This window comes from Dermochelys coriacea, chromosome 7 (genome assembly GCF_009764565.3).
Source record: "Dermochelys coriacea isolate rDerCor1 chromosome 7, rDerCor1.pri.v4, whole genome shotgun sequence".
Lineage (NCBI taxonomy): Eukaryota > Metazoa > Chordata > Testudines > Dermochelyidae > Dermochelys > Dermochelys coriacea.
The window spans coordinates 40,498,968-40,512,146 of record NC_050074.1 but is presented as its reverse complement, the minus strand read 5'-3'; the positions used below and the strand labels follow the sequence as shown (position 1 = coordinate 40,512,146).

General features: G+C 41.2%; 1 protein-coding gene across 9 annotated transcripts in view; it reads left to right on the top strand.

Moving 5' to 3' along the window:
- The window catches only part of ATP2B2 (ATPase plasma membrane Ca2+ transporting 2), a 757,867-nt gene that overhangs the window by 507,271 nt on the left and 237,417 nt on the right, over nt 1-13,179 (top strand). For all 9 annotated transcript variants that reach the window (XM_038410886.2, XM_043518690.1, XM_043518694.1 and 6 more), the window contains one exon: nt 6,873-7,070. In XM_038410886.2, coding sequence (XP_038266814.1) covers nt 6,873-7,070 — 198 coding nt within the window. The remainder of the gene's footprint in view (nt 1-6,872; nt 7,071-13,179) is intronic.

Genomic DNA, 13,179 nt, shown 5'->3' with positions numbered 1-13,179 from the left:
TAATGTCCTTCCTGGACAATGCCTTCCATTTAAAACAACAATTCCTAAGATTATACTGTAAAAAAGTGCAATTCTTGCCATTTTTCTCTCTTCATTCCGTTTTAACGGAAATTTCATGAGCTGTTGTAATTAGAAGTAAAGTCAAAAATTGCAACGGCCCTTAATTAAAAATACCCACAGTAGCTCATTGAGGATTCTGTATTATTCTATATCCTTCATCATAAACAGCTGTGAAACATGCTATGTTTACTGATAACTGGTCTGATAAGTCATTTTGTTTTTTACTCTTACTGGCTTTTTACTATTAGCAATGATCTTGTTTTGCTACTTATACCAAAGTAGGAAACATCCTCTGTTTGTGATGCTTCAACTGGTTGCTATGGAGATGATGTTATCACAAACAAATTGTTCCATGAGACATTCATGGCTATTTAACTGATGGATTTTTTTTCCAGGATGCGGTAATTGTGCCATATGCTTAAGGAACAGGCAAAATGATTGATTATTAAGTCTTCTGGTTCCTCAGATCTACCCCAGGCCCCAATGCCCAAAAAGCAATAGATATGTAGAAATGTATTGCTTTATTGAATCACCTGATTTGCATACAGAAGGCAGAAATTCATTAATATACTGCACAAAAGTATAGTCAGCAATTTAATTTTTTCCAGGCAATCACTTAATTTCCTTTTCCCCCCTCACTATTTCAAATCAAATAAAAACAACTTTGTAGAGACTGAAAGCTTTGAAAATATTGTCATGCCAGAGAATCACATTGTGATAATTTGTCACAACATTTCCTAACCATAACTGTGTGGTTTGTAAATGTGTCCAAAGAATTTTCTTTCCGAAACACTTGGATCAAGAAAAAAGTGTTGAATAACTACTTGATTAAAAAAAAGGTGTTTTTTTTTAAAAAAAAAACAGTTTAATGCAAAAATTATCCTGGATATTTCATGCTTTATAAAAGCAAGTGAACGTAATACATGTAAAAAAATCACATTACAGAATATAATATTAAATGCCCTCCTCTTATGCCAATAACATATAGATCATGAGGTCTATTAAAATTTACATCTCCTTTAACTGATTTCTTTTGCAGAATCTTTGTTAGGTACAACTTGTACACCAGGGGTGGGCAAACTTTTTGGCCTGAGGGCCACATCTGGAAACAGAAATTGTATGGCGGGCCATGAATGCTCAAATTGGGGTTGGGGTGCGGGAGGGGGTGAGGGCTCTGGTTGGGGGTGCAGGCTCCAGGGTGAGGCCAGAAATGGGAGTTCAGGGTGTGGGAGAGGGCTCCTGGCTGGGGTGTGGGAAGGGGATTGGGCTCTGTGATTGTGGGCTCTGGGGTGAAGGAGGGTGCTCCAGGTTGGGACCAGGGGGGATCAGGGCTGGGGCAGGAGGTTGAAGCATAGGGGGGTGAGTGTTCCAGCTGGGGGGTGCAGGCTCTGGGGTGGGGCTGAGGATGATGGGTTTGGGGTGCAGGAGGGTGCTCCGGGCTGGAATTGAGGGGTTTGGAGGACGGGAGGGAGATCAGGGCTGGGGCAGGGGTTTGGGGCGCAGGGGTGCAGGATCTGGGTGGCGCTTTCCTCAAGCGTTCCTGGAAACAGCACCATGTCCCTTTTCCGGCTCCTAAGTGGAGGCAGGGCCAGGTAGCTCTGCACACTGCCCCATCCACAGGCACTGCCCCTGAGGCTCCTATTGGCTGTGGTTCCCAGCTAATGGAAGCTGCGGGGGAGGCGCTTGGGGCAGGAGCAGCATGCAGAGTGGAGTCCCTGGCTGCCCCTACGCGTAGGAGCTGGGGAGGGGCATGCTGCCACTTGCGGGAGCCGTGTGCAGCAGGCCTCAACCCTGCTGGAGCACCGGAGCAAGATAAGTCCCAGACCCCGCTCCCCAGCAGGAGCTCGAGGGCCGAATTAAAACAGCTGGTGGGCCGGATCCAGTCCACGGGCCATAGTGTGCCCACCCCTGTTGGTAGTAGGGCTGCTCACAGCAGGTCAGGCTCCTGTACCAAGGGTTGCCGGGTGTCCAGTTTTCAAACGAACACCCGATTGAAAAGGGACCCTCCCTAGCCCGGTGAAAATGAGTGAGTGAGGGTAGGGGAAAGCAAGTGACGGAGGAGTGTCTTCTTGGCAAAGAGATCCACCAGAGATGTGTCTTCTGTAAGAATCTTTAATTCTGGTGCCAGGTATGGCTGAGGTTAGCTTAAATAAGGCACAGTAGAACCTCAGAGTTAGGAACACCTGGGGAGTGGAGATGTTCGTAACTCTGAACAAAATGTTATGGTGGTTCTTTCAAAAGTTTACAACTGAACATTGACTTAATACAGTTTTGAAACGTTACTATGCAGAAGAAAAAAGCTGCTTTTAACCATCTTAATTTAAATGAAACAAGCACAGAAAGTTTTCTTACCTTGTCAAATCATTTTTTTAAACTTTCCCTTTATTTTTTTAGTAGTTTATGCTTAACACAGTACTGTACTGTATTTGCTTACTTTTGTCCCTCCTGCTGCTTGATTGCGTACTTCCAGTTTCAATAAGGTGTGTGGTTGACAGGTCAGTTCTCAACTCTGATGTTCCTAACTTCTAACTGGTGGTCTACTGTATGTTATACACAATGCCACCTACTGTCAGTAGAGTATAATACAGTTACCATTCCATCACAACCTTCAGTCCCCTTTTCCTGTCTTCCTTCATTACTATGCTTGTTTGTTTTGCCTTACTGACATGGCTGCAGTAATAGCTCTTTGAAATATTGCCCTATGCCTTAGACCAAGGGTTTCTAGCAATTTGTTTTCTTTGTCTCTGAGAATGGAGTGTAATAATTACTCTAAGACCAGGCATCTTTAAGAAAGCAAGATTCATTTAAAAGAAGTAAAAAAAAAAAAAATTCTAGGTTCCAGCTGGCTATCAGTTAAATTTGATAAGGTATAAATTTGAAGATCAGGTTGAGTCAAGTAAAAAGAGCTGCCTGTTTTCAGTCCTGGTCTGGTTCTTAGCCTTGCAGTGTCTGAGATCCAGCCCACTGGTGTCTCTGAGATATGGCTGCCTTTCCTCTCAGGAGTCAGTCCCAATGTCTGGATCCCCTTTGCTTTGTAGGCTATTCATTTATAAACTCTAGGTACTTATGATGTGTTTATGTGCCAACCTGCTCATTAACACATGAGCTAGGCAGGTATCTTTGGTATGAGAATCTTGACAATAATGTTCACACAAGTGTATTATCCTGGGAATTGATGACTTCACTGTCAATATAATTGACACTGGATACTATCTTTAATGTAAAGTCTTAACTTGCTAGAGCTGTAGTTACTTTCCTTAGTATTTAAAACTTTCATTTTATCCTGTTGAATGTATAATTATTTACTTTCTCCACTCAGTTTTTTTTTCTATGCTGCTGGAGCTGGCCAAGTTAAGCTTGTAAATACACCTTATTGTGGACAAAATTATTTTTCTTTTTCAGACACTACTACCATCCCCTTTCCCAATACAGGGTGAGTTTCCTCACTGAGGATCCCTTTAAAGTCTGTCTATCTTAGAGTTTTGTACTGCCATCACCATAATATCTGAGAGTTCTCCACATAAAATCAGTAGTAACAGCAAGGTTCCTAGTGGATTTCATGGAGTCTCTGGCACTTCTCTTTTCATGGGGTTAGAATTCTGCTTCCGGTATTTTTTTGGTGTGGGGGGGGAGGGAATGTGCAGCTATGTGAAGGTTTTGGGAATAAAAGGAGTGTTTGAATTGTGTCACTTATAGTGGAAGGGCTTCCTCAAAGAGAAAGGTTGTGCAACATTCCCTAAAGGTGGCCAAACTTTGGATTCACCTGATCTCCTCTGGAAGATTGTTCCATAGCCAGACCCTTTGACAGAAGATGCTTTGTCCTCAGCTATTATGTGCTCTTCTTGGGCTTTGGGATCTGCATTGTTTCAGAGGAGCACAGCTGTCATGGTGGTTCATAGATTGATGTTTGGTCTTTGATGTAGCAGGGGCTTGATCCATTAATTGCTTTGAAAATTAGGACCAAGGCCTTAAACTGGCATCAGAAACAGTCCAGGAGCTGGTGGACAGACTTGCACATTGTGTGATGTGGTCACTGGGTCTGAGCCATGGAGAAGGCAGGCAGCTGCAGTCTGTACCAGCTGGAGCCTGTGTATTTTTTTTCACATTCAGCTTCAGATACAGTAAACTACAGTAATCCATCATAGAAGTGACAAATGCACCTATCACTGGGGTCAGGCTCTCATCCGGAAGGAATGAACAAAGTTTCCTAGTAAGCTTGAGGTGAAAGAAGACATTTTTAAAAACTGATACTTGGTCATCAGAACTTACTTAGGAGCCCAGCCAGGTCCAGGGGCTTTGCACTTTGATGAATGGAGACTGTATGCATTTGATAGAAGGTAAAAATATCTTGCCCAGCTCTTCCAAGTATTTTTTCTTTCTGACAAGCATTACTTTGCTCTTGCTTGGGTTTGGCTTGCTCCAGCTTCTCTTCATCCCAGAGATAATTTAGACATTCTAACATTTTAGTAGTGGCAGTGGCTGCTTCAGTTGAGAATGAAATATATAGTTGAGAGTAATCAGCATATTGTGAGCAGATAAGCCCATGGTGTCTCACTATCTCTTCTAGTTGTCTCATGTCAATATTGTAGAGACGCAGAGATAAAGGAACCTATGGGCAAGGGTTTTGGAGAGGAGGAGCAATTATCCATTGCTATTCTGAGTTCTGCTGAAGAGCAATGATTGGAACCACTGTATTGCTGAGGCCTCTACTATAGGTTTGTTAGTAATACCCTGTGGTCCACTCTGTCAGTTTAATTAAACCTTCGCTGTTCTTCGCATAGTGTTAAACCTGAATAAAGTTGTTTGCATATTTATCTTGGTGATTGCATTAAAGGGTGGCAGTTGAATTTAAATTCCAATGTATTGATAAATCCAATTGATATCCCATACAATTTCTTGACAGACTGTATCAAAATCATCAGAGTATACAATGTAGCATGCTTTTGAGAGCAGTATCTGGGATTTATGGGAAAGCATTTAATTTCTAAGATTTGCAAGCATTTGTGGGAAAATAATGGTTCTTGTAATAAAAATTCTAGCAACACTCAGGTTCTGATAAAGTTTCCCACAATGCGTATAAAAGTCTCTGGTACATATTGTCCATGTCATAAATATAAAGGGGAAGGGTAAATACCTTTAAATCCCTCCTGGCCAGAGGAAAAACTCTTTCACCTGTAAAGGGTTAAGAAGCTAAGACAACCTCGCTGGCACCTGACCAAATGACCAATGAGGAGACAAGATACTTCAAAGCTGGAGGTGGGGGGAACAAAGGGTTTTCTCTGTGTGTTGTTTTTGCAGGGACCAGAGCAGGAATGCAGGTCAGAACTCCTGTAAAAAGTCACTAAGCAATCTAGTTAGTGATGCGTTAGATTCTGTTTTGTTTAAATGGCTGATAAAATAAGCTGTGCTGAATGGAATGTATATTCCTGTTTTTGTGTCTTTTTGTAACTTAAGGTTTATCCTAGAGGGATTCTCAATGTTTTTAATCTGATTACCCTGTAAGGTATTTACCATCCTGATTTTACAGAGGTGATTCTTTTACTTTTTCTTTAATTAAAAGTCTTCTTTTAAGAACCTGATTGCTTTTTCATTGTTCTTAAGATTCAAGGGTTTGGGTCTGTGTTCACCTATGCAAATTGGTGAGATTTTGATCAAGCTTCCCCAGGAAAGGGGGTGGAGGCTTGGGGGGATTTTGGGGAGAAAGACATTTCCAAGTGGGCTCTTTTCCTGTTATATTTGTTAGATGCTTGGTTGTGGCAGCAATAAAGTCCAGGGACAAAAGATAAAATAGTTTGTACCTTGGGGAAGTCTTAACCTAAGCTGGTAAAAATAAGCTTAAGGGGCTTTTCATGCAGGTCCCCACATCTGTACCCTAAAGTTCAGAATTGGGAAGGAACCTTGACAGTCCAACATTCCTGTATGACAAGTTAAAAGGTACATAATTAAAGTCTAGGTAAAAGGCCACATATAAGGAAGGGAATTTGTAAACCTTCCTTTTGGGAAAAGCTAGGGAGAACACAGTCCAACAGCAAGGCGATCAACTGAATTGGACAATCATTCAAACCCAAGCCAGAAACATATCCTCACAAATATGCACGCATGAAACAGAAGTGTTTTTAAATTGGGTCTCATGCAAACATATATTTCTGGTTGTTCTCCACTTTTCCATCTTTACTTTCTATACACACAACATCCAGTGGCACTGTGACTCTCCTTTCAGTCAAGAAGAGCTGGACACAGGTCACCCAAATGCTTAGTGCATGGCCAGAACTGTTACTGAGAATGTTGCAAGAAGGTTCCTCCAGAAGTCTAACACACTGCTTCTCTCCTGTGGACCTGTGCAGTGAGGACCTGAGCTCAGCACCAAGATTTGTACCCTTTGTACCCCATTTGTACCCCATTAGATGTCCCAGCTTTGCCCAATATATTTTGATGGCACTCTCTACAATCTACTTTTTAAAAAATTGTTCACTTTTCAAACCATTGTATATATTTAGATCTCGTAAAAGTAAACATACTACTTTGGGGTACTATATAATTAATAACTGACAGTAAGGGGTTTCATTTAAATAATGTGTCCTTAAAAGTTTCTGTAAACATGTTTTAGGCCTCTGCTCAGATTACAGGGACAAAAGAATTATTTTGCTAAATAAAAAGTTTAATAGTGGCAAATCTGCTATCCTGTCTAATATGCCATAGGTGATAAAGCTTGCAAGTCTACTTTGAAAATTCAGTTTATTTGAATACTAATATATTTGGGCATTTTTTTGTTTCCACGACACTTGAATTAATTGTTTTTAATTTGTTCACAGGATTACCTGGCACTGCTGCAGATCTAGAAAAAAGAAAACTTATTTTTGGGCAAAACTTTATACCTCCAAAGAAGCCAAAAACTTTCTTACAGCTAGTTTGGGAAGCACTACAGGATGTGACTCTTATAATCTTGGAAATTGCAGCCATCATATCTCTGGGGCTCTCATTTTATCAGCCGCCTGGAGAAGGGAATGAAGGTAAAAACAGTTTATACTTATCTGTAAATTTCACTGGTGTTGAGTTAAATGTTTTTGTTTGTTTGTTTTCCTATGATACTAACATGAGATTTTTTTTTAGGTCAGCATTTTTGTTTTCTTCTAACTCCCAGGACTATTACTTAAAATCTGAGAGAGAACTTTTTTCTAAAGATACATGAACTTGCATTTTTCTTGCAGAGCTTAAGAAGTTGCTGAATCCCAAGACATGCATTAAATATTTAAAGAAAAATCCTAACTTTCTTATAAAGCTTCTTTGAAAATGTCTTTTAAATTCTCTGTCATGGCCATTTGAGCTCAGCTTTAGTTTATGCATTTACTCATCTTGGAAGATCATTTACCAAATAATACAGAAGGAGCATGTAATCAGTTTATGTACCAGTTATGTCTTATCATCTAGCATGGATCCATAGGGGCAGATCCTCAGCTAGTGAATTGAGCTATGACAATTTACATTAGCTGAAGATCTGACCCATTAATCATTCATTCACTGACCTTCTCTAATGCTAATTTTTAAGAAATCTTTTGGCCATTAAGCTCTCAATAAGCCTAATTCAAAGAGAAATGAGAGGGACTATGTCATGATCCCATGCTTTACCTACAGATCTTGTACTGCAGTGTCCTACTGTGGTATTGGTAGAAAGTTTTAAATTGTTTGTGTGTCTGGAGAATTCTCTCTAATTCTCATACATAAAAGAGTGGGTCCCCTCCACATTTCCAAACTACCATGTCAGGCAAATGATCCAGGGTTTTTGTTTTTGTTTTGTTTTGTTTTTCAGTTCTCTCATAGACCAGTGGAGCTACATGAGACATGCTTTGCAAAATTATGTGAATGACTTGGCAAATGTATGAAGAATGTCTTCCTCTAAATATAGTCTAGAAATGCTGTTTCATTCGTTTCACTGTCCTTTGGCTACATTCCTTAAATACCTTTCTTTCTTTTCCATTCACATGCATATATACAGTGTACTATACACTATGTACATATTTTTATCATTTATTATTCCTTTATATATAAATGAGATATCCTTGTTGCATACTAATGGCCTGCTCTTTCTGCAATCTTTGGCAGTTTTGCCAGTGACTTTAATGGGAGGACAATTTGGGTCCTAGGTGAGAAAGAAGTTAGATAAATTTCATTCCCAACTGAAATAGATATTAAAGGGTTTTTTGCATTTTTAATACTATTGTTGTACAGTTTGACATTGTGATGTTGCTTGTATGAAGGATATATAAAACTAGGATTCGATCCTGCAAACCCTTTATTCGCATGAGCAGCCTTTACTTGCTTCAGTAAGGATTTGCAGACTAGGGCCCCATTTTTATTTGTAATTTATGAAGAAAAAAAATCTTTGAAAATACACTTATGACAGCATGGGGAAATGGGTTCATGTTTTACCATAACAGTATTTCATTTAAATGTTCTTTAACATGTTTGCCTTCCCTAGGTTTTTAGTTACATTTTGTTAGAAGGATCTGGCTACCATGACAAAGTTCCTTTCTGCCTTGGTGGGTCCTGCGCTTATTAGCGGATTTGCTTGCCTCAGAGATTCACGGCAGCCCTCAGTTTGGCCACTTTTGCTAGTGGCTGAAACCTGCCGGTCACTCAGCTAACCTCATCACTGGCCAGCATGGGAAAAAGAAAGGAGAACAATCCCCACAGTCTCTGCTGATCCACCTTGTGGGTCGGGGAACGGCCCAGAGACCTTCCCCTCTGGTGGAACCCACAGTCCAGGTCAACTCCTCCTGGTTCTGATCAGGAGTTGGGAGGTTGGGGGGGGAACCTGGGCCTGCCCTCTCTTCCGGGTTCCAGCCCAGGGCCCTGTGGACTGCAACTATCTTAAGTGCCTCCTGGAACAGCTGCGCGACAGCTACAACTCTCTGGACTACTTCCCCATGGCCTCCTCCCAACACCACTTTTATCCTCACAACAGGATCTTCCTCCTGGTGTCTGATAATGCTTATACTCAGTTCTCCACCAGTACGCCTTCTCACTCTCAGCTCCTCGCACCTCTTGCTCCCAGCTCCTCGCATGTATGCCACAAATTGAAGTGAGGTCCTTTTTAAACTCAGGTGCCCTGATTAGGCAGCCTGCCCTCACTGATTCCAGCAGCTTCTGAATTGACTCCAGGTGTTGTAATTAGCCTGCCTGTCTGAATTTGTTCCAACAGGTTCCTCCTTGTTCTGGAACTGCCCCTGTTACCTTACCCAGGGAAAATGGACCTGCTTAATCTGGGACTAATATATCTGCCTTTTATCACTCTCCTGTAGCCATCTGGCCTGACCCTGTCACACTGCGTTTACATGGGGAAAATGTATCATGTTAGTAAAGATGTATTAATCTGACCTTTAAGGTATGTTGTAAGGCTTCCCTTTTTCCTTCAGACATTTAAAAATGAGGGGAAATTTTTTTGGGGGGGAATCTCAAATTATACAACTTATATAAAGTCATATAAATAAACTACTAACATGTTAAACATGATTTTGCTCTTACCGTGGACAAGGGCAGCCATGTTTAAAAACATGTTAGCTGGAGATTTAAAGCATAATTTGTCTCTATATTAGATGTTGAGTAAAAAGAATCTATGAGGTCTTTTAAAAAAATAATTGTTATAACCTACTTAAGGCCATTCATTTCCAGTTTTTATTTTTATTTTTTCCAAGGATTTTTATCTATGTTTATTTCAAAAACTAAAGAATGGATGAAAATCAATGCAAAAAAATTAACTTCACAGTTTGCAGGGTAATATCAGGGTTATTATTGGGGAGCAGGAGGACAGAAGAAAAGCAATCAATAGAGAAAAGTAAGAGTTTATTGTTTATGAAACTGTTATTTCTCATCTCCATTACAAAAATGAAAAATAAAACTCCTTGTTAAAACAGTTATTTTCAGAAATGCAGTCAGATGCAAGGATGGCTTAGTGTCACAGGAAAGAGATCAAGGAGCATAAGCAAAGAATAGTACTTCAACAGAACCCCCATCCACAAATCATCTGTCTTGTCACAGAGGTGGGCCACAGGGGCTGGGAGCCAGGAGAGATCAGATCCCAGTCACTGAGGCAGAGACCTGTCTGCAGCAGAGGGACCCTCCACACTGCAACTCAGCTCCACTCCCCAGTGCCACTAGCGGAGTGACCGTTCCTGGCCCAGGCACAGGAAGGGGTTCTGACTGGCAAGTGAGGCACACGGGGGCGTCTCTCCGGGCAGTGACATGTTCCCAGGCCCAGCTATTCACAGGAGTGGGGATTTGTGGGGGTGCCCTGCATTCACAGGGAGGAGTGGAAGGGGTTCCCAGCACTCACAGGGGAAGGAGGTCCCTGGGTCCGGATACTCATAGGGGAAGATGGAGTAGAGAGAAGGGGTTCTTGGCATGCATGGGGATAAAATGGGGTGCCAAGCCCTTGGGGGGGAGGGGAATGGGTCAGGAGGGGGTCTAAACTCACGGGTGTAGCCTCCTGCTCCCTGTGGCCCATAGCAGGCTCCTTAATTCTCTTGCTCCCCCTCTGTGAAGCTGCAGCAGGCACCAACTGGCAGTTCTCCTCCTCTGCACAAGCACACTAAGGTAGCCAGGGGAGGTGGGGAGACAGAGTGGGCAGCCGGGTCTGGAGAGCTTGAGCAGGTATAAAATCCTGGTAGAAATGGCAAAAATCTGGTGTTTTCAAAACCTGGGAATTTTTAGGAAGGTTTTTGGTAAAAGCCAAAAACAAAGGGCCTTAACCACTGTATTGACAAATTAATGTGATTGTTTCTTGAACTAAACTTTGGGTCATAACAAGGACATGCCAAGCTACGTGGTAAGATGAGTATGTTTGCAAAGTGGTGGTTCCTGCTGCACTAGCTGTCATGTGAAGATGATTAAATACCTGCCTCAATTTTCTATGGTACTTGTCAACTACATGTGATTTTGCCTAGGGACTATTGCTATAACAACATGGAAAACTTCATTGTGCCATTGTTCTTATTGTATGGAGCTTTTAGAAGTCCCCTTTACCTGTGTTCTGTCAACTGGCTGCCCTCATTTTCTTGAGATTCCCTGGGCAATACTTTCCAAAGAGCAATAGGTGTAACAAGGATTTTATAATCATATAATGACTAGGATAATGGATCAGATTCCCTCGAGCAAAACAAGTTTTACTTCTCAACTGATCCTTCCCAGTAACTTAATGTAGTAATTGAAATGGGCATTGTCTGAAAGCAACAGAAACTACAAAAGCTGTGAGAAACAGAATTTCTGTCCAGTGGGAAGTCCTATTTCAACATTCATTTTTGTTCTGAGCTGGGGCAAAAAAAGTGAAATATTTAAATTTTTCACAGGATGAAACATTCCAAACCAATGTATTTATTTATTTATTTTTGGAAATGGGAGTAGTAGTTTGGGTGCCTGATGCCTCCATTGTTCCTATGGACTGGGCTCCCTGGCCAGACTACATCTTCAATAATGAACCTGTAAGCATATGACTCCCATGATACACCACACTACTCAGTCAGTTTTGCATCATGGAAGTTGTAGACCAGCCAAGGATCACGGCCAATAGGAGGGAATGGAGGCATTAGACAGCTCCCGTAATGCACCACCACAGGAAAATGCAGTTTTAATGTTGAATTGACACAAAACAAAATGTTCTGGGTCAGTTTAACAAACTAATATTTCAATTTGGATCAAGTTGATCCAAAACAATATACTTTTCTTTTTAATGGTTCCTGATGAAAAATTGAAATTTTCTGCAGGAAAATGTTGATTTTTAATGGAAACTCCATTCTCAGTCAAAATATTTCCAACAGAAAATGCCCAACCAGCTCTCATGACTGTGCTGTAACTGACATTAATGCTCCTCACCTCCCTTGTTGAATTTGTAATTGAACATGTTTCTATGTATAAAGTTAAGGGTACAGTGGTAGTTTTTGAAAGTGTTTGTCATGTTATGATTCCCATGGAATTAAGGAACATGGGGAGTCTTATAGAGCAGCCATAAGTACAACTCTGCTCAAGGCAATAATTCGAAAACCAACAGGCTACCGATGGCCTTTTATTAGGGGTGAGTGAATGTGTTGGGCTGAAATTCAGACAGGTCTGAAACTCCACCCAATTCTTCAACTGAACTGGAGTACAACATTTTGTATAGGTTTGAATCAGTTTGTGTGAGTGAAATCCTGCTCCCTCCAAGCTTTGACGCTAGGTCTGCAGGGGCATAACAGTTATGGCAGATACTTGACTGGGCTTCAATGAGTATGAAATACAGTATAATACGGTGGAAGTACAATGGATACCGGGACTTCCCTGTACATGTTATAGGTACTAATATTAAGAGAAGGATTTTTAGAACAATAGAAAATTAATGACAGGTTTCAGAGGAGCAGCCGTGTTAGTCTGTATTCGCAAAAAGAAAAGGAGTACTTGTGGCACCTTAGAGACTAACAAATTTACTAGAGCATAAGCTTTCGTGAGCTACAGCTCACTTCATTGGATGCATTCCTTCCAGACATTTCAGAGTTCTATTAGGGAAGTGTCTTTTCATGGCTGACATTTTGGTTTCCTTAATTCAGAAGTCTGTTGTATTTTCTCCTTTGCAGACCAGCTAGCTTATGGGAAGGGTCTTTGGTCTGGGTTTTCTGCCACAAGAGTACGTTTCAGAGATTTAAGGGGTGGTAGATAGAGGAGAATAGAGGCATCAAGGGAAAAATCAGCAATGTCACATAGTCTGGTAAAAATCCAGGGACTACATTGAGATTTTTACCACTGCTCTGCATTTTGCATGTGCAAGGAAATGAAGTTCGCACACTGCTCTGAGCAGTGTCTACAGTCACAGTACATTTGGTCCAAATATATGCCCACTCCTGGGGGTTTTAGTTATATTTGTGACTCAAACAACTTTCACATCAATCTTGTCTGATCTTGGGGTCCCATACACAATCATTTCTGTCCTATTCCCCATTTCGCTCTGCCTAAAGAGTCTCTTCTACTTCCCTCATATCCAGGGTGGAGTTAAAAAGGTGATCCTGCCATAAAGAATCAGCAATAAACAGCCAGCATTATCCGGCATAGCTTCAACACATGCTGATAATGTTCTGTCCCAGAGAAAGCTCTGGGAGG